This window comes from Dendropsophus ebraccatus, chromosome 3 (assembly GCF_027789765.1).
Source record: "Dendropsophus ebraccatus isolate aDenEbr1 chromosome 3, aDenEbr1.pat, whole genome shotgun sequence".
NCBI classification, from domain to species: domain Eukaryota; kingdom Metazoa; phylum Chordata; class Amphibia; order Anura; family Hylidae; genus Dendropsophus; species Dendropsophus ebraccatus.
The window spans coordinates 96,530,979-96,552,143 of NC_091456.1; the positions used below are offsets into that span (position 1 = coordinate 96,530,979).

General features: G+C 45.8%; 1 protein-coding gene across 1 annotated transcript in view; it reads left to right on the forward strand.

The window, feature by feature from the left end:
• TMEM38A (transmembrane protein 38A) overlaps window positions 1–20,936 on the forward strand; it is a 34,237-nt gene extending 13,301 nt beyond the window's left edge. Inside the window, exons 2-6 of the mRNA XM_069964424.1 lie at window positions 2,143–2,299; window positions 4,271–4,455; window positions 14,964–15,051; window positions 15,950–16,067; window positions 18,803–20,936. Of these exons, the coding sequence (XP_069820525.1) occupies window positions 2,143–2,299; window positions 4,271–4,455; window positions 14,964–15,051; window positions 15,950–16,067; window positions 18,803–19,018 (764 nt within the window). The 3' untranslated portion in view covers window positions 19,019–20,936. The remainder of the gene's footprint in view (window positions 1–2,142; window positions 2,300–4,270; window positions 4,456–14,963; window positions 15,052–15,949; window positions 16,068–18,802) is intronic.
• The last annotated feature ends 229 nt before the right edge of the window (window positions 20,937–21,165 follow it).

The window sequence follows — 21,165 nt, forward strand, 5'->3', positions numbered from 1 at the left end:
CTCCAATGATTTTGCTTTAGACACAGGGGGAGACTTATCAAGCATTCACCCCAACGTACACCAGGGAGAAAAAGTAAATTCTTGCCTTCTCCCTGGTATGCGCCAGCCCTAACACCTGCTCACCTGAAGGGCAGATGGGGGTGGGGCCATGACGCCTCCACCCACGCCAAATTCATCATGATTTATGCCCATCATGATTTACGGCAGGTGTACATTTGTTCCGCAATGCCTGCACAGGGCCAGCTGGCTTTACTAAGAGGCGTATACCTCTTAGTAAATCTGGCCAGAGAAAAGGGGGCAGAGCTTTACTTAAAACCGGCGTACTTCTACACCAGTCTTGGAATGTCCCCCACCATGTTGATCCACAGTAGAATACTTCGCTTTTGGGAAGGTGTATAGGAACTTTTAAAAGAATCTCTGGGGTGCAAAAGGTGGCTCAAGCCTTCTGCTCCCTGCTGCACAGACAGTATCTCTATGTCTCAAAAAACATCTTCTCAGACTGGAGGGGGTGGCTGTGTATTGCACGCAAACTGTCTCATAACCTCTAATAAACTACTATATAATCCAGGTATGCCTGCAATGCCTGCATTAAAAAAGATACTGGGCTTATCTTTGTAACAATAGACTTGTAACAAAGTGGTGGCACATTTGATATTAGTATTAGGAGAAAATTGTAAGCTAGAAAAGTGGAGTAAAAAAGGTGCAGATGATAAAATTCCTTCCATAGTTTTTTTTGTGCTGAATCTGAACCAAAATCCACAGACTGTCTGCAACAAATATGCACAAAGGCCTGGATGATTTGCTGTGGCTTTCCTGTTGTGGATGAAGAAATACCCTTCAGAATTAGAGTTTGGAGACTATACATTGCATCTTAGTACCAGCTGGTATAGAGCAGCATATTGGCTGGATGCAATCACTTCAGTACCATAGACAAAATGATTCTCATGATAACCATTACTATTGAGGCATTATAGGCATAATGTATGTTTATATATGTCATTCTAGACATGTTTCTCACAGTTGACTTTTCTCTTCTCTTAACCGTTTATGACTTAGATGGTCCCTGACAGGTGGTCATCACCCTTTGCTCTCCTGCTGACCTATTGACTATATTTAGTTATGTATGGTACATCAGCTGTCCGTCATCCAATTTCACCTCCTCACTCTGACATTACACTATTCATTAACAATTTTGCTGCTGGTGCAACACTCCCTTGAGGACTTGTGAAGATGTTAACGTCTCAATGTGAAACAAATTATAAGTTTGCCGAGATATTGTTTTAGTCATTTGTACAATGATACACAGATACCCACAATCTTTACTGCAAACAGCATTTCGCCAAGTTCACACCATGCAGTTTTGGTGCAGCTTATTTTGGCTAAGGGTGGATTTGCACAAACGAAAATCACAGCAGCTTTCGCGCTGCAAGTTCACAGAGAAATCTGTTGAGGTTCCCGATACTGTCAGTTTGTATGGGTTTACATACACTTTGCAGATCTTTTACTCCGCTGCAAGTATGTAAACCCTGTCCCACTTAACCTGCCGTGGCCAGGTGAATATTTTACGGGTCCATACTCTGGCCTGCTTCTGTGGCTCAGCCAATTAGTTGTCCCACCGCGGCCACTGATTGGCTGAGTGGGACACAAGTAGCCAGAAGCCACAGAAGCAGGCGGTGTGGACCCGTAAAATATTCACCAGGCCGCAGCTGGTTAAGTGGGATGGGGTTTACATACTCGCAGCGGAATGAAAAATCCACAAAGTTTATATAAACCCATACAAACTAACAGTATCAGGAACCGCAGTGGATTTTGCTGTGGTACTTGCAACTTTAAATCTGCTACAATTCCAGTATGTGTGAACCCACCCTAAAAGCAGGAATGTAGTCTGAATGGGGATGGGGTGGTATAACGGTGAGTTCAGATGAAGCAGATTATCTTACAAGAGGATTTTTCTTTAGGTTTACAGTTTACCATACAGGTCACAGACATGCTGTTAGGCCAGTAATACTGTATACTGTATACTCCTTAGGCATACTTATAGTACTTATATTCAACTCATGATCACAATTGAATACAAAATAAAATGACTTCTCTGTATGATACATATTTTGATCATTGTATTATTCTTTTTCTCACATAAAGGTGCTGTAGCCCTTTCTAGACGCAGTCCTGTAGCCTCCTGGCTGTGCGCCATGCTTTACTGCTTTGGTAGCTACATACTTGCAGATGTTTTGCTTGGTGACTCTCCCATCCACTATTTCAGCAATAATGTCAATATACTTCTAGCATCTGCTGTCTGGTAAGTATTTCAGTGTTGCATTGTCATAAATGTGCCTGTGCTGAACTTCGTGCGCCCCTCTGCTCATGCTGTGCGGCTGAGATGGCGCTGATATTCAGTGTTCTTGTATGTCTTGTGCAGTAACCTAAACCCTGTCTGAACACTGGCCTGTTTCCATCAGGATGTTTCGTCCCACCCATTTGTTGTGTGCTCTGGCTATCAAGGAGTTATGATCCTTTTACACGGAGCGATTGTTGGGCGTTCGCTGAAAATTTGCAGATCGCTTTGTCTAAACAGTTTTTCACCGATTCAACCTATGTGTGAGATGGGCTTAAGCGATCTTAAAACGATTGCAGTAAAGTTTTTTTCAAATGATATATCGTCTCGTCTAAACACTAAAATCGTTAATCGTTCGATTGGGGAAAATTATTGCGCTGTGGTGCTGGGAGTTAACCCTATAGATACTGCGGTCAGCACGACCGCAGCATCTATAGGGCTGCTGACAGAGAACTCTCCCTCTACAGAGGGAGAATTCTCTGTCTGGTGTCCATTGGGGCTCTGCGAAGTGATGTCAGAGCCCCGATGGTAGCCATGGAAATCAAAAGCCTCAGGCTTTCGGTCTCCTGGCTACAGAGGCCGGTGGGGGAGGGAGGGAAGGCAGGGCGTGCACTGAAGGCAGGGAGCGCGCCGGGCGTGCAGCCGTGTGCTCTGCCCCTCCCCTCTTCTCCCTGCCGTTGTCACAGATTGTGACAGTGGCAGGAGACAGAGTAGAGGGGGCAGACATAGGGACATCAGCTTATGGGAACATTATGATCCCATAAGCTGATGTGCAAAAACGACCTGGTCATTGAGGAATCAATGACCCATGGTTGTGAAAAGGTTAAACTGGTCTTACGTGGATAGCTTAATGTAGTGTGGCACCTACACGCACTGTTGTAGTTAGTTTCAGTGGTCCGAAGATAATAGCACTATGGTAACAGAATCTCCCAACTGCCTCCATTATTTCCTTAAACCACCAGGAAAGCCCCCCCCCTCCTCCTCCCTGTTACCAAATACAAAAAATGTAAAAATATAAATAAAACAAAAATAATACATATTAGTAGTATTGCTGTTTGTGGAATTAACAGAACTAATAAACTTTTAAATTCCTGACCCTGTTAAATGGCGTGAACACAGAAAAAACACCACAATCCAAAATTGCTGGGTTTCAGTCACATCACATTCCCCCAAAAAATTAATAAAAAGTGATCAAAAAGTTCCATACATGCAAAAGTACTGATTTAAACTACAGAACACGGTATAAGAAAATGAGCCCTTATGCCGCCCTGCAGACTGGAAAATGAAAAGATTATAAAGCAATTTTTAAGCAATTAAAAAAAAAAAGTTTTTTAAAGTAGTAAAATAAAATTAAAAGGCATATGAATTGGTTATAATTATAATCGTACTGATCTGAAGAGTATACTGTAGATAGATTGTAAATGATGTACAAATGAAACCCCCCAAATAAAATAAAAAAATCTTTTTACCTCCTTAATTTTTTTTCTAGTTGTATAGCATATTTCATGAATCAATGAATCAGCCATGCGGCGCTGTAATTACAGCGCGGCGCATATCTGTACAGTTCCCCCGCTCCCAGCATCTTATCACAGATGCTGCTCGGGCAGGGGAGAGTCCGTTACAGGCATTCCCCATCCGTGTTCAGTGAGGAACACGCAATGTGTGAATGCAGCCTTATGGCTTTTTAAAAAAAACAAAAATGAATATCGACTGTAGGGTTAAGGAGTTAATGTTTTATTTTTTTTTTAAATATTATAAATTACATATTTTTTTATAATGTAGGATTATTGTAGGTTTGCTTTTCTGATCTTTACATGGAGGCAGTAATGACATGCCTGTATACTGTACCTTCATCATTGCCGCAGCCAATTACTGACCTCAGCGGTATATGGCAGAAGACCACAAACTCAGATTATGCTTTTCCTATCTCTGCAGGTACCTCATGTTTTTCTGCCCATTGAATCTCTTCTACAAGTGTGTAAGCTTTTTACCCGTGAAACTTGTTCTTGTTGGTATGAAAGAGGTAGTTCGTGTACGGAAAATTGCAATTGGAATTCACCATGCCCATCACCACTACCACCATGGTTGGGTTGTCATGGTACTTATTGGGTGGGTAAAAGGTAAGCATTCTGAAGGTTCTGCTTTTACAAGAATATGTGCTTATAATGTCTGTATACATCAGTACTATGGCATCCGTATACAACGAAAGCCACAACACTTTGCCAGATCAATCATACAATTGACAGAGGTGAGTCTTGACAGACAGGATTAATTTACACATAATTCACATTATTATGACCACCAGCTGCTGGAGCGTCTGTGGGGGAGAATCCAATAGAGTGAACAAGATGATCCCACAGACCCTTCATTGGGTTCAAGTCTGGAAAATTAGCAGGGCTAGGTTCACACTCTGTATCTGTGCGGCTGTATTGTGGGCGGTAAATCATCGGCCGGATTTTTCCGGTTCATGCGTACGCTGGAAAGTATACGATATACGGCTGCACAGTGCACACTATGTATGAATCTACGGCCCGATCGTAAACGGACCCGTAAAAAATGAACAAGACCATTGTTTGCAGCTGGAAATGCGGCCGTGGATTGACAGGCTGTAACGCCCGGAGTAGTGGATCCACTGGACCGGCACCAGCGATGGCACAAACCTCACCAGGGAGCGGAGTCTAAGGGGCCGCTGGTTTTCACCAGAGCCCGCCGCAAGGCGGGATGGACTTGCTGCGGCAGGCGACCCCCAGGTCGCTACCCCTGGCTTGGTTGCTGGTGTCGGCAGGCGAGGCGTGGCAGGAGATGGCACAGGCAATAGTCTGCAGATGAGAGAGCACGTGACAGGCTGGACACGGGAACAGGTGGAGTGACAGGGGAACAGAAACCGGGAACAGGGACTAGGGACCAGGTAACGGACAGGACTCAGGAACAGGGACTTGGGACCAGGTAACGGACAGGACACAGGAACAACAGGGAGCTGGGCCAAACGCTATGGGAAGCATGTAGAGGCTCCAACACAGGGGACAGGGCATGCTGGGATTTATAGGGGAGTGATTAGGTGCAACTACCAATTAAGAGCGCACTGCCCCTTTAAATCTGAGACAGCCGGCGCGCGCGCGCCCTAGGAGGCGGGGACGCGCGCGCCGGCCGGCACAGCGGGAGACAGGAGCGTGGAGAGGTGAGGCGCCCCCCGGGGCCGAGGTGATAGCAGCGCCGGGTCCCCGACTATGGACACCGGCTGCTGCATGGGGCAGGAAGCGGTCGCGGCGGCGGCCCGGAACGCGGGACGCCGCCGCGGCTGTGACAGTACCCCCCCCCTTTGGCCTCCCCCTCTTTCTTGCCTGCAGATGGCACAGGAAGCCACAAAGTCTTTGACATCTTGAAACAAACTGGACCACCAGTAGTGGCGAGAGATCCGTTGGCCGGTCTTACGGACTCCAGGGTGCCCGGCCTCCAACGAGGAATGACCCCACTTCAAAATACCTCTTCGAAGCGCAGGGTGAACATGAGTCTTTCCGGGGGGTACTCTCCGAAGCGAGGAGGTGACGACTGGTGCTAGGCGATCAGGCGGTAAAACATGGCAAGGGACTGTGGGTCTGTGGACGAGGACCTTCTGTAAGTTCTCCCGGTGGTGAGGGGACCCGACCTTAGCCTTGGGTACGGAGAGAGGGTACACCTCGGCAGAGAAGGCTTCCGCCGAGTCTTGGTCTTCTGCCGATAGGTCGGATAGAGGCTTGGCTGGGACAGGAAACGACATAGTACACTTGGTCTGAGGTGACCTGAGACACTGGTTGGAACAGTCCTGACCCCAACTGAGAATCTCCCCGGTTCTCCAGTCCAGTTGAGGGGCATGTTCTTGCAGCCACGGGAGTCCCAGGAGGACCGCGGGGGAAGAATGGGGCAGGACGTAGAAGGATATCTTTTCTTGATGTAAAGGACCCACCTGGAGGACTAAAGGTGCGGTCTGGTAGTACACACGGTCAGTAAGAATTTCGCCTGTGACCGAGGAGATAGTCAGGGGCCTGGCTAGTCGGGTCACGGGTAGCCGCCATCTTTGGACCAATGTTGCCGCAATAAAACTGCCTGCTGACCCAGAATCGAGGAAGGCATTAGTCTGATGATTTCGTCCTGAGAGAGTCCGGATGGAAACTGGCATAGACAGACTTGGAATGGTGGCATTCACACCTAGGGACACCTGTCCCACCGGACCTAGGTGCGAGCATTTTCCGGATGTTTGGGGACGTAGGGGACATCCCAGCCGGAAGTGATCGGAACCCCCGCAATAGAGACAGAGATTCTGCTCCAGGCGCCGGATTCTTTCATCAGGCGTCAGGTGAGCCCGTTCCACCTGCATAGGAATCTCAGGAGAGGGTTGGGACATCGAAAGGTCAGGATTCTGGAAAACCGGCGCCAGCTGGGGATGGCGACGGGAACGGGTTAGTAAATGTTCATGCCGAACCTCCTCCTCCCTCTCCGAAAAACGAGTATCAACTCGGGTGGCCAGTAGAATGAGTTCGTTCAGGGAGGTAGGCAGGTCTCGGGCAGCGAGCACGTCTCTCACACGACTAGACAGGCCCTTCTTGAAGGTGGCCAATAGGGCGGCCTCATTCCAGTCCAATTCGGCTGCCAGGGTGCGGAACTGGATGGCGTAATCACCAACAGAGGAGCTGCCTTGAGAGAGGTTGAGGAGAGCAGTCTCGGCTGAAGAAGCACGGGCAGGTTCCTCAAAGACGGAGCGAAACTCGAATAGGAAGGCCCGGAGATTGGCAGCGACTGGATCATCACGGTCCCACAGTGGCGTGGCCCAGGCCAGGGCTCTACCCTCTAATAGGCTGATGATGAAAGCCACTTTAGAGCGCTCGGTGGAAAACTGACTACTCAAAAGTTCAATGTGCATGGTGCACTGAGTCAAGAATCCTCTGCACAACTTAGAGTCCCCAGAGTACTTGCTTGGGAGGGCCAGTCGGAGTGAAGAAGAAGCGTCAGGAGGTGGTGTGCGCTGGGCAGTAGTCTGCTGCTGTAAGGCGGCAGTGAGTTGCTGGATCTGCTGTGACTGTTTCTGGATTTGTTGCGCCTGCTGAGTGACCACTCTGGCGACGTCACGGAGATCGGGCACCTCGCCGGGATCCATGGTTGGAGCCTACTGTAACGCCCGGAGTAGTGGATCCACTGGACCGGCACCAGCGATGGCACAAACCTCACCAGGGAGCGGAGTCTAAGGGGCCGCTGGTTTTCACCAGAGCCCGCCGCAAGGCGGGATGGACTTGCTGCGGCAGGCGACCCCCAGGTCGCTACCCCTGGCTTGGTTGCTGGTGTCGGCAGGCGAGGCGTGGCAGGAGATGGCACAGGCAATAGTCTGCAGATGAGAGAGCACGTGACAGGCTGGACACGGGAACAGGTGGAGTGACAGGGGAACAGGAACCGGGAACAGGGACTAGGGACCAGGTAACGGACAGGACTCAGGAACAGGGACTTGGGACCAGGTAACGGACAGGACACAGGAACAACAGGGAGCTGGGCCAAACGCTATGGGAAGCATGTAGAGGCTCCAACACAGGGGACAGGGCATGCTGGGATTTATAGGGGAGTGATTAGGTGCAACTACCAATTAAGAGCGCACTGCCCCTTTAAATCTGAGACAGCCGGCGCGCGCGCGCCCTAGGAGGCGGGGACTCCCGCGCCGGCCGGAACAGCGGGAGACAGGAGCGTGGAGAGGTGAGGCGCCCCCCGGGGCCGAGGTGATAGCAGCGCCGGGTCCCCGACTATGGACACCTGCTGCTGCATGGGGCAGGAAGCGGTCGCGGCGGCGGCCCGGAACGCGGGACGCCGCCGCGGCTGTGACACAGGCGGTCCGTACGGAGTACTTCAAAAATAGCCGGCAATGATGCCGAATGCCGATGCCTCTAATAGTTAATATATTAAATTAATAAAATACATTTTCTTTGTAATAAAGTCCCTTTCGTTGTTCAATAATTTAATTCTAACGAATCCATCATTGTGCAATTAAATATATTGTTAAAATAAATATATATATAAATAAGTGTATATTTATATATATATATATATATATATATATATATATATATATATATATATATATATATATTTATTTTTTGACAGTATATTTAATTGCACAATGATGGATTCGTTTAAATTAAATTATTGAACAACGAAACTGATTTTATTTCAACGAAAATGTGTTTTATTAATTAAATATTAATTAGTACAGGAAGCTCCAGTAAGCCGTTAATTCATATTGCCGGCAATAGAGCATTCTGTACTAATCATCACTTTACTTTAATTAAAACATCAAATGTTTCTTCTAATTATGTTATCACAATAGCATTATTAGAAGAAACATTTAGAATTATATGTGCGCTCAGCTGATTGGCTGATCGGCTGAGCGTACATATAATTAGCGAGGACACATCGGGGTGAGTATAGAGCTCTCCCCACCCCCTCCCCAGCACTGCACCCCTCCCAGCAAGGAAGGGGGGGTCAGTTAACCTCTTCCTTGCTGGGATGGGTGCAGTCTGACATCAGTCTGGCCCCCAAGGGGTTAAGGGGGATGCAATACATCCTCCCTTAACCCCTTGGGGGCCAGACTGTAAGCAGCGATCTGTAAAGATGCTGCATACTGTAAGGAGCACAACACCGCTCACAATGATGGGTGTTGTGCTCCTGTTTGTGTGTTTTTTGTGTGTTTCTCCCTTTTTGTTTTTCAGATATCGGTATCCTGTGGATTACGTCGCATTCCGTGGACTACGTCGATGACCAGCGGTTGTTTGTTGTTTTTTTTTTTTAATAAAATGGTCAATGAGGGGTGTGGGGGTGTTTTTATTTGAATAAAAAATGTTTTAACTTGTGTCTTGTCTTTATTTCTTTACTTTATAGACTTAGTAGTGGAAGCCGTCTAATAGACGGAATCCATTACTAAGTCGGGGCCTAGTGTTAGCCGGTATAAAATGGCTAACACTAACCCCCCATTATTACCCCAGTACCCAATGCCACCAGGGGTACTGGGAAGAGCCAGGTGCCAGTGGTCCCAGAGCGTCAAAATTGGCGCTCCTGGAACGGGCGGCAGCAGGCTGGTAAGATTTAGGCTGGGGAGGGCCTAAACCAATGGCTCTTCCCACCCTGGTGTTACCAGGCTGCTGTCTTTTGGTTTTTAACCCGGCTGGTTAAAAAAATAGGGGGGACCCTATGCGTTTTTTTTTAAATAAATAATTAAAAAAACCGCATAGGGTCCCCCCTATTTTTATAACCAGCCGGGTTAAAAACCAAACGACAGCAGCCTGGTAACACCAGGGTGGGAAGAGCCATTGGTTTAGGCCCTTCCCAGCCTAAATCTTACCAGCCTGCTGCCGCCCGGTCCAGGAGCGCCAATTTTGACGCTCCGGGACCACTGGCACCCGGCTCTAACCAGTACCCCTGGTGGCATTGGGTACTGGGGTAATAATGGGGGGTTAGTGTTAGCCATTTTATACCGGCTAACACTAGGCCCCGACTTAGTAATGGATTCCGTCTATTAGACCGCTTCCACTACTAAGTCTATAAAGTAAAGAAATAAAGACAAGACACAAGTTAAAACATTTTTTATTCAAATAAAAACACCCCCACACCCCTCATTGACCATTTTATTAAAAAAAAACAAAAACAAACAACCGCTGGTCATCGACGTAGTCCACGGAATCTGACGTAATCCACAGGATACCGATATCTGAAAAACAAAAAGGGAGAAACACACAAAAAACACACAAACAGGAGCAGAACACCCATCATTGTGAGCGGTGTTGTGCACCTTACAGTATGCAGCATCTTTACAGATCGCTGCTTACAGTCTGGCCCCCAAGGGGTTAAGGGAGGATGTATTGCATCCCCCTTAACCCCTTGGGGGCCAGACTGATGTCAGACTGCACCCATCCTAGCAAGGAAGGGGTTAAGTGACCCCCCTTCCTTGCTGGGAGGGGTGCAGTGCAGGGGAGGGGGTGGGGAGAGCTGTATACTCACCCCGATGTGTCCTCTTCGCTGGTCCGCAGCACAATGAAGTCACTGTGCTGCGGACCCGCTAATTATATGTGCGCTCAGCCGATCAGCCAATCAGCTGAACGCACATATAATTCTAAATGTTTCTTCTAATAATGCTATTGTGATAACATAATTAGAAGAAACATTTGATGCTTTAATTAAAGTAAAGTGATGATTAGTACAGAATTCTCTATTGCCGGCAATATGAATTAACGGCTTACTGGAGCTTCCTGTACTAATTAATATTTAATTAATAAAACACATTTTCGTTGTAATAAAATCAGTTTCGTTGTTCAATAATTTAATTTAAACGAATCCATCATTGTGCAATTAAATATACTGTCAAAAAATAAATATATATATAAATATATATATAAATTTATTATTTATTTATATATATATTTATTTTAACAGTATATTTAATTGCAAAATGATGGATTCGTTTACATTTAATTATTGAACAATGAAAGGGACTTTATTACAACGAAAATGTGTTTTATTAATTCAATATATTAACCATGAGAGGCATCGGCATACTGCAGAGGATCGCAAACCCCGGTAATAGCAATTCATGTAAACGGTTTCCCTGCTTTCCCAGATGCATCCCAGAGGTGTTTGCATCTCTTTCTTAAGATTTTATTTGTTATTTTTAGTTGAACCAGATTTCCAAGTAAATGACCATATGTTTTCAGCCGCATGTCTATTGTTTCCCACGGCCGTAGTTTCAGCCGCACATTTCCAGCCGCATAAAAAATACAGCCGCACACATACATAGTGTGAACATAGCCTAGGGTAGTATATGAAAGCCTTGGTCATGTTTTAAAAACCTTCACTAGACCATAACGCTTCCACCATGAGCTTGTGTTCTTCCTGCAATGGTTGCTGTGTGTTATTTCTCTAACATCCATCCATTTGATGTTTACCTGATAGTCCTCGGGCTGCATCTAACTTCCTCGGGCTGCATCTAACTTCCTCAGCCACCGTTATTCAAATGCCAAACAATCAGACTCTAGCAGTGAGCATGCATCTGCTTCAGAGTACACAGTATGTAACTGGGAGCTTTGTACTTAGTGCCATAAATGGGATCAGATCTCATCTAGCCATAAACTGAAAATTTATAAAATTTTTCTAGGGAATTAGCGCTGCTCACTCAGTTGCTAAATACTGTATTCTCTATGTTTAGTTTTACCAAATATCAACCTTAAAGAAGCAGTTCGCAATAAATTATTATTGGCCCCTCCGGTAGGCGCTAGCACGTATACTCACCGCAGCTGATCGGTGTCCCGTGGCACCGTTCTGGTCCCGCTGCGTTGTTCAAATCCGACGTGCGTTCATATGCGCCTCTGCTGTGACTCCTCTTCTCTGTCCTGTGATTATACACCGGAACTCACATGCTTCAATGCATTCTCTATGGAAGCACATGACTTCCAGCGTTCAATTACGAGACAGAGAAGAGGAGTCACGCGACACCAATCAGCTGCGGTCAGTATACGTGCCAGCACCTTCCGGGGGGCCGATGATAATAATTTTTTGTGAACTGCTTCTTTAAAGTGACTCTGTACCCATAATCTGACCCCCCAAACCGTTTGTACATTCAGATAGCTGCTTTTAATCCAAGATCTGTCCTGGGGTCCGTTCGGCAGGTGATGCAGTTATTGTGCTAAAAATTTACTTTTAATCCTACAGCGCTCTGTCTAACGGTCGGGGCTTACATTTGTATATGCAGTAGGCTGGCACAACCTCTCTGTCCCTCCTCCCCGTCCTTCTCATCATTAGGAATGCTCCAGACAGATTGCTTCCTATTCCCCACCTGTGTGTATAATGAACATGGGCTGGATCGTTAATACTGTGCAAAGCTCAAACAGCAGTAAATGTTCCTGGAGCATTCCTAATGATGAGGAGGGTGGGGAGGAAGGACATAGAGGTGGTGCCAGCCTAATGTATATACAAATGTAAGCCCCGGCCGTTAGACACAGCGCTGTAGGATTAAAAGTTGTTTTTAGGAAAATAACTACATCACCTGCCGAACGGACCCCAGGACAGATCTTGGATTAGAAGCAGCTATCTGAAGGTACAAGGGGTTTGGGGGGGTCAGATTGTGGGTACAGGGTCGCTTTAAGGTGAAATGATATTATAGTATCGTTTTACCACTAGATGTCACTATGTAAACAGGTAATTATATTTTAAACTGCTGCCCATGTTTGCTGTTCACATCATTTATATCAGCAGCCAGGGGCACAAAAAGCAGGGCGTATTTGACGGCCTGGCACTCCTGCAGAAATCAAAGGTGGGATATTTAAATAGGCAGCTATCTTCCATAGATGCACTTGATATTTTGTCGCTTGCTCTACTTCACCAGCGTTCCCTTTATCTGCTATGTTTGTTGGCTACAAAGGGCATACTTGACTTCAGTGAGCATACCTGGATACAGGGGCATTGTATCTGGATACAGGGGGCATTGTTACTATAGATGGAGGCATTATTACTAGCTACAAGTGTCTTTGTGACTGGATACAGGGGAATATAATTACTGGGGCATACAAATCAGTGGATCTGATATGGGAAGGAACAGTCAACAGAGGCGTTAAACAGAGCCTATGGCCACCGGCATAATCTTGGTGTTATACAGTCAACATTACTGTTACTGTCACTTCCTTAGCTTGAAATTGTTAAATTCTGGTCAAATGGATTCCATTGGCATATAATGGGGTCTACCTTAGCATAGTGTAGCAAAATTGACCCAGATGAACAAGGGTCTGTTTTCCCCTCTAACTAAGGCTCCTATGGAGGTCTCAGTTACATTGAAAAAATGCTAAATTAAAAAGAGAAAAATAAGGGTGGTTCCCTTCCCCCAGAGGTCTTTTGTAACATGTTGCTTTAGGGTAGCGTCACACGTACCGGATCCGCAGCGGATTTCATGCTGCTAGTGTGTAGTGAAATCCACTGCAGATCCTGTTCTGTGAAGCTGAATGGGTCCTCGCCCGCAGCCCGCAGCCCTGAGCATACATTACCTGCTCGGTGCCGCGGCTGTGTGCGACACTCCCGGCTCCCCTTGCTCCCTGTCACGGCCGCGGCGGCGTCCCGTGTTCCGGGCCGCCGCCGCGACCTCCTCCTGCCCCATGCAGCCGCCGGGGTCCTTGTGCAGGGACCCGGCGCTGCTGCTAGTTCGGCCCCTGGGGGCGCCTCACCTCTCCTCCGCTCCTGTCTCCGTCTGTGCCGGCCGGCGCGCGCGTCCCCGCCTCCTAGGGCGTGCGCGCCGGCTGTCTCGGATTTAAAGGGCCAGTCCGCCCCTAATTGGTTAGTTGCACCAATCACTCCCTATATATTCCAGCCCTGCCCCACTACAGTGGTTGGAGCCTCTACATGCTTCCCATAGCGTTTGGCCCAGCCCCCTGTTGTTCCTGATTACTATCCGCTACCTGGTCCCAAGTCCTTGTTCCTGATACCTATCCGCTACCTGGTCCCTAGTCCTTGTTCCTGGTTCCTGCTCCCCTGTCACTCTATTGCTCCTGTGTTCAGCCTGTCACCTGCGGTTACACCTACAGACCTCTGCCAGCACTATCTCCTGCCTACTGCTCCTGCCACGCCTCGCCTGCCGTCACTAGCAACCAAGCCAGGGGTAGCGACCTGGGGGTCGCCTGCCGCAGCAAGTCCATCCCGCCTTGCGGCAGGCTCTGGTGAATACCAGCGGCCCCTTAGACTCCGCTCCCTGGTGAGGTTAGTGCCATCGCTGGTGACGGTACAGTGGATCCACTACTCCAGGCGTTACACTCCCAGTCACACACAGTTGCGGCGCCGAGCAGGTAATGTATGCTCGGGGCTGCGGGCAGGCGGCCGGGGGGTTAAAAGGGGCTAGTATTGCGGGCGGCTGGTGGTGGGGGGGGGTGTTAAATGGGCCGGGTCCCATACACGCAGCGGATCCGCTGTGTGTATGGGACCCACTCAGCTTCACAGTACAGGATCCGCAGCGGATTTCGCTGCAAACTCGCAGCGTGAAATCCGCTGCGGATCCAGTACATGTCAAATCGAATCTGTCATCCCCAGTGTTGCAGTGAAATGAGATGCTGGGAAAAATGTTGGGGGAGGGGAGCAGGCGAGGTGGGAGGACTGTGATTGACAGCTGAGTGAAAGCAATGCATTCTGGGACTTGTAGAACTGAGCAACTGCTCAACCAAGGAGTACAACCACAAAACACAGAACTAAAGAACTGGGGCAGACAGCTATGTTTTAAGCTTCTGCAGTATGTTGTATTTTTTTAACCTGATGTTGGAGTACCCTTTTAAAGCAAATGCAGCTAGAGGGGAAGTTGGTGGGGTAAAAAAAATGTTTCCCAGAATGACTGACAAGACTTTTGATAATAATCAGTAAAGGCTACCTTTCAATAGGATGCAAACCATAATGTGAACTAGATCTTAGGGTCCTTTAACATGGCCCATTGTGCACTTGTTGACCCTTTTAGCGCATGAGGGTTCCTGTCTGCTGATAATCGGCTGTGTATTAGGACCCTTACTGGTATTAATATTAGATTATATAATGTATATTTAAGATTCAAGGTATTCAAGGTTTAATTACTGTACTTAACTGCTTGGTTTGCTCATAGGTTCTGGTGTAGCTCTCATGTCCAATGTGGAACAGCTTTTGCGTGGTGTTTGGAAGCCAGAGACCAATGAAATTCTTCACATGTCCTTGTAAGTGCACATTTTATTTAGCTGCATGTTTCTTGGTGTTCTAAAGAAATGCTCTTGGCAGCTGCTACATGCTAAACATAACAATGCAGGGTCTCAAGGGGGGAGGGGGGTACCCTTTTCTGTTAGCCTAACATAGCCTAATAAATACATAATCATAGGAGATTCAGTAAGGGTGCATTCACACTGAGTAAAATCAGCAGACATGTCGATTCTTTCAGCAGAGAGCGATGGAAGCGGAGGTGCGCGAGCCCTTCCATAGAGATACTGTAGGACACCAAGGAAGGTGGGATTCTAATGATTTTACTCAGTGTAAACATACCCTAAGAGAGAAAGAGACTATTATATGGGCATTACATATAAAAACGGTTATTAGGACATGTTTTACATTACATCTTTAAATCAAAAACAACATAATAAACCAAGTCATCTGTAAGTCACTAACATAAAATCCAAATATCCTTTAATATACTTGCTTAGCTAATTACTCAAAAGATTAAAGATCTAGCGCAGCTCCCTGCGGCCCCTCCCGTACTCGCCCGCTCGCTGCCGGCACGTGGAATAGTGGCGGCAGCGAGCGGAGAACAAGGAGCATCGCCCCGTGGAATAGGGGCTCAAGTGTCAGGTCTGCACATGGTCAGATTACATGCACACAAATAATCCGCGGACCACCAGACAGGAAATCCTGACAATTCCAGATTCTTTATTCTTAATACATGAAAAAGGTCATATAATGAGAATAAAGAATATAAAATTTTAAAGACAAGAGCTGATTTTTTTCTTCTTGCACAAAACTTGGTCGACTAACCCAGTAGTTAATTAATGTATCGTTTCTATATTTTTGTTTTTTTGGTGTCCCTTAATAATTTAACCTATAATGTTCCTTTTTTGTCCTTTACAGCCCAACTAAGGCCAGTTTGTATGGTGCCATTTTGTTTACTCTGCAACAATCCCACTGGTTACCTATTTCCAAAGCATACCTCATCTTCTTCTTTACTCTCTTTATGGCTACTTGCAAGGTATGAATATAGCTTGTAAATCAAATTTTCAAGTGTTTTATCTCCATTTAATGCAGTCGTTTCCCCATATACTTTCTTCTGATTGTTAAATGAAAAGTCCTGTTAAACTAAAAAATGACAGGAAGGCAGGGGGTTGTGGGAACATAATAAACAAAGTATACTTACCAATCCCTGTTCCCCACTGCACCGATTCAGGGTTTTGCTGACAGGCGCTGGCCTCTTGCAGCTCCTTCAGCTGCAATGTCACATACTCATCTGATGAATTGCCTGCTCAGCCAATCAGTGACTAAATCAGTACACCACCACAGTAACTGACTGGCTGAGCAGGCAGTCCATCAGTGGGGCCATGATGGCAGGGGGAGGAGCCGAGCAAGTGATGTACCCGGATGCCGGACGAAAATGACATCGGCCATCAACGAGACCCGGAAGTGGCCAGACACAGGCACGGGATGGTTCATTGTATTTTGTTCTCACACCCCAACCCCCTCTCCTGGCCTTCCTCCTCCGGGGAAATTTAACAGAGACTTCATGTGAAGGCTCAATCCCCAGCCTCTGCTGTCTAAAATCCCCGCGATGCAGGGGTGTCCTTGATCATTCCAACATTGAAGACTGAACACTGAATCAGTGGATCTGAAGACTGAATATTGTTATGGTCCTCTGTATAAATCCTAATATAATACTCCTAATATAATACTACAGTTTTCTCTTTGTAGCTGTAATATCTAAGGGAGCTTTTATAAGCGCACTCGCAGTTTGCAGCGGATTCAGTTGTTGTTGACATGACTGATGATGTCGGTGAAGATAGAGGACGGGCGTGATGGAAAATCACTGCCTGAATCCTTTGTTCTTTGAGAGATAAGCTGCAGCCAGAGCTCTCTGGCTGCAGCTTAGGCTAGGTTCACACTGCGTTTTCAGCATCCGTTTAACGGATCCGTTTTTTTTAACGTCCAGAAAAATAGGGTCAGCAACGTTTTTTGGTCCGTCAAAAAAAACGGATCCGTTTTTTTTTATAATGGAAGTCAATGGAAAAACGGATGCACAGAAATGAATCCGTTTTTTGCAATCCGTTTTTCATGCGTTTTTTGCAAAAAAACGGATGCGTTAAACGGATGCTGAAAACGCAGTGTGAACCTAGCCTTACCCCTCCCCATAGAGAACACAGGAATGCTTGGCCAGGCCGAACACTCGTGTGTGAGGAGGACGGGGGGGGGGGGGGGGGTTTATGGGGTGGACGAGTAAGATAATTGATGGCATAACAATTGTTCGGCTCTCAGTTGTTGAAGGTATATTGTCACCATAAGGGTGGTAGTACATGGGATCATTTTCGCTGATTAATGATAAGCGATCTCAAACGACCGCTATGACTAACAATCTTAAATCGTTCACCCTATTACACAGGATGATGATTGTTACTTGTGCTCGTCCTTTCCTTTCTGATAGACTAGGAAATGACCAAACGACATGTTATTATATCAAATGGTGTTCAAACTATTTGTAAATGATCAACGGTGAAAATAGGTCCAGATTCTATCGAATCATCAACGATTTCTTGTTGGTCATTTAATCGTTGCCTGCTATTACACAAAATGATTATTGTTTAAATCCGAACAATCTAACGATTTTTCAAACTATAATGGTCCTGTGTAATATAGCCCTTATTTCTAATAAGATGTGGTGACAGCAGAAATCAGCATGATTAGACCCTAGGTGGGATTTTTTAGGACTGGGAAAGGGGAATTAACCCCTTTAAGACAGAGCCCTTTGATGCACAAAATCCCCGCCATCTAAGAGCCATAGCGCTTTTATTTTTCCACCTACGGGGCTGGTTGGAGCGTGATTTTCTGTTCCATGATCTCTAGTTTGTATTAATATCATATTGGTGTAAAAGAAAAATTTTGATTGCTCTTTATTAATTTTTTTGTGATCTACAATTTAATAAAAATCAGCAGTCCTGGTGCGTTTTTTTTTTTGTTTCCGTTAATGCTGTTTACCGTGCGGGAACAATAATGTTATATTTTATTACATCGGACAATTCCACACGCTACAATATGTAATGTGTTCATTTATTTATTTATATTTTTATTTTTATAATGGGCAAGGGGGTATTTTAAACTTTTATTGTGAGGGAAGGTTATAAGGTTTTTTTTTTAATACTTTTCAAAACCTTATTACACTTTTTTACTTTTTTTTTTTTACACTTTTATCACTGTAAAAGATGCAATCATTAGACTGCATATAATGACCTATGCTATGCCATAGCATAGATCGGTGTTATTTTTGATATATGTATAGAGCCTGCTTGAGAACAGACTCTATACATGGATCGACGAACTGACAGGACGGAGGGAAGAAGGTTACCCTGTCTGCTGGCACATGCAATCGGGACCCCCGCAGCAGTGCTGCGGGGGCCCCGATCACTCAGTGACAGATGCTTGATCTGTCACTGAGCACCTTAAACGCCGTGATTGCTGTAGATCGTGGCATTTAAGGGGTTAATGAGTCAGCTGTGGGATCGCAGCTGACTCTCATTACCTCTGACGCTGGACACAGATGTAAGCGGGATAGCTCTGTCTCATCCGGCTTACATCACAAAGCCCCAGTCAGTGTAGGAACGTATATATACATTCAGAATTTTCAGTTTTTCCCCAGTATTCTAAATAAATGGAAAAGGAGGAACAAACCACATGACCCTGTGTGTTGACTACTATTGTATGCTTTCCTTTTCCTCTATACAGATCTACATGACAGCAACACACTCTCATGGCTCACCTTTTGCTCTTCTGGAAAACTGCATTTGTCCTATCCTTTTTGGCTCTGCAAATGGTGACCATAATGGCCATGAAGACCACCACCATCATCATGATAGCCATGAGGTGCCCCACTCAAGTGCAAAATCCAAAGAAGAGCTAAATGAGGGTACCCGAAAAAGAAAAGTAAAAAAGGCTGAGTAAAAGGGTCTTGACTGACTGTTTTAAGCAGTTATAATGCAAAATCTCAGCCTTTTTTTTAAGATTTCTTTTAAGTTTGTTCAGATTTGGGCCTTCTGCAAGATGTGTACTGGATTTTTTTGGCTGAGACGACTTCATTCAATCAACGTTGTATTTAATTCACTGAGAAACATGTAAGAACATTTTATTTGTATATCATCTTTTGTGTATCAGTTTAGCCACCTTGCAGTGCAAAATCAGACGCTGAAACACAGAAGGATCCCCTTCCTCTAAATATTTTGTGGTCCGTTATTCTGGGATTTAGCAAATTCCATCAAAACAAATTTAGGTATTTTTTTCATTTTTGTTATTTAATTTTCAGATAATTTAAAAATTAAATGATATTGTTCTACAGATCTGTTATAACACTTGCAATATTCACTTTCCTATCCTTGTTAGGCTATGTTCACACTACGTAAAAGTACGGTCGTTGTTGCAGATGGCACTTTTTGCGGAGCGCAACATAACCTTATCTGATATGGGATCCCGGCTGGAGCGTATACACATCGTATACGCTCCGGCCGGGATCCCATACGGGGGCCGCAAATAACTGACATGTCAGTGTTCTGCGGCCGGAATTCAGTGAATTCCGGCCGCAGAAAGACCTGTCAGTTCACACAGTGAAGCGAGCGGCTTCAGCCGCTCGCTTCACTGTGCGCTATGGGAAGCTCTGATGCGGGCACGCGCTGATGCGCCCGTATCAGAGCTCTGCGGCCGGACGGATCATCCGGCAGGTACTTAAGTACCAGCTGCAATGATCCGGGCAGACTGGCCGTTCTGTGACCCGGCCGGGGTCACGGAACGGCCGGTCTGATACGTTGTGTGAACATAGCCTTATACATTATGCCTTCAGAAATTCTATTTTGTGAAAAAGACTGAAAAATGTTATCTTTATTAAACTACTAATGTAATAACAGACTATTATTTTTAAGACTATGTTCACACACAGTATTTCTGTCACTGTTTTTCAACTAAAAAAAGCAGTGGATTGAAAACATAGAAGCCATGCAAATCTTACTATTATAATTTTACCCTGCCAATTCCACTCCTGGTTTTGGTTGGAAAAAATGCTGAACGAAGGGCTGACGGAAATACTGTGTGTGAACGTAGCCTAAGTATGGATTTTTAACTTAAAGCAACTCTGTACCCACAATCTGACCCCCCCCCCCCCCCCCCCAAACCGCTTGTACCTTCAGATAGCTGCTTTTATTTCAAGATCTGTCCTGGAGTCCGTTCGGCAGGTGATGCAGTTATTGTCCTAAAAAAACTTTTAAACTGGCAGCCCTGTGCCAAACGTGGCCTAGATTGTGTATGCATTAGGCTGGCACACCCTGTCTGTCCCTCCCCCCACCCTCCTCATCATTAAGAATGCTCCAGGCAGATTGTCTCCTATTCCTCAGCTGTGTCAGCCCGGCACATGGGCTGGATCGTTAAGGCACCTGTGCAATGTTCACACAGGAGAAAATGTTCCAGGGGCATTCCTAATGATGAGGAGGGTGGGGAGAAGAGGAAGGAGGGGTGGTGCAAAGTTAGGGCACAGATACTGTAAGCCACGGCTGTTTGACACAAGGCTGCAAGTTTAAATATTGTTTTTTATGACAATAACTGCATCACCTGCCGAACGGACCCCAGGACAGATCTTGGATTTAAAGCAGCTATCCGAAGGTACAAGTGGTTTGGGGGGGGGGGACAAATTGTGGGTACAGAGTCACTTTAACAGTTTCTCATAAATTATAAATAAATTTGTGTCACCCTTTATAGCTTTAGGGATCTTATTAAGCGAAGACACTTGCCATACCTTCTGGCCTTTTTAGTTAATTCTGCAAATTTTCTAAATGTCCAGCATTTTCTGACTCAAAATAATTAAAGACATTTAAAATGGTCTCTGTTGTTTTTATAAAGGTCTCTCTGTTTGATCTCAGTATTTATTTGTCTCTGTGATAGCTAACATAATATATCTATTATCATGTGATTTTTTATTTGTTCTTGGTATACTTACTAGAGGCAGAACATGTGGCTGCTATGATGCCCTTCAAAACAGCCATGGTTACTCCTAATCTCTTTTAATTAAAGGGCAACTCCAGCAAAAAAAATAAATCTTTCTATTCAGC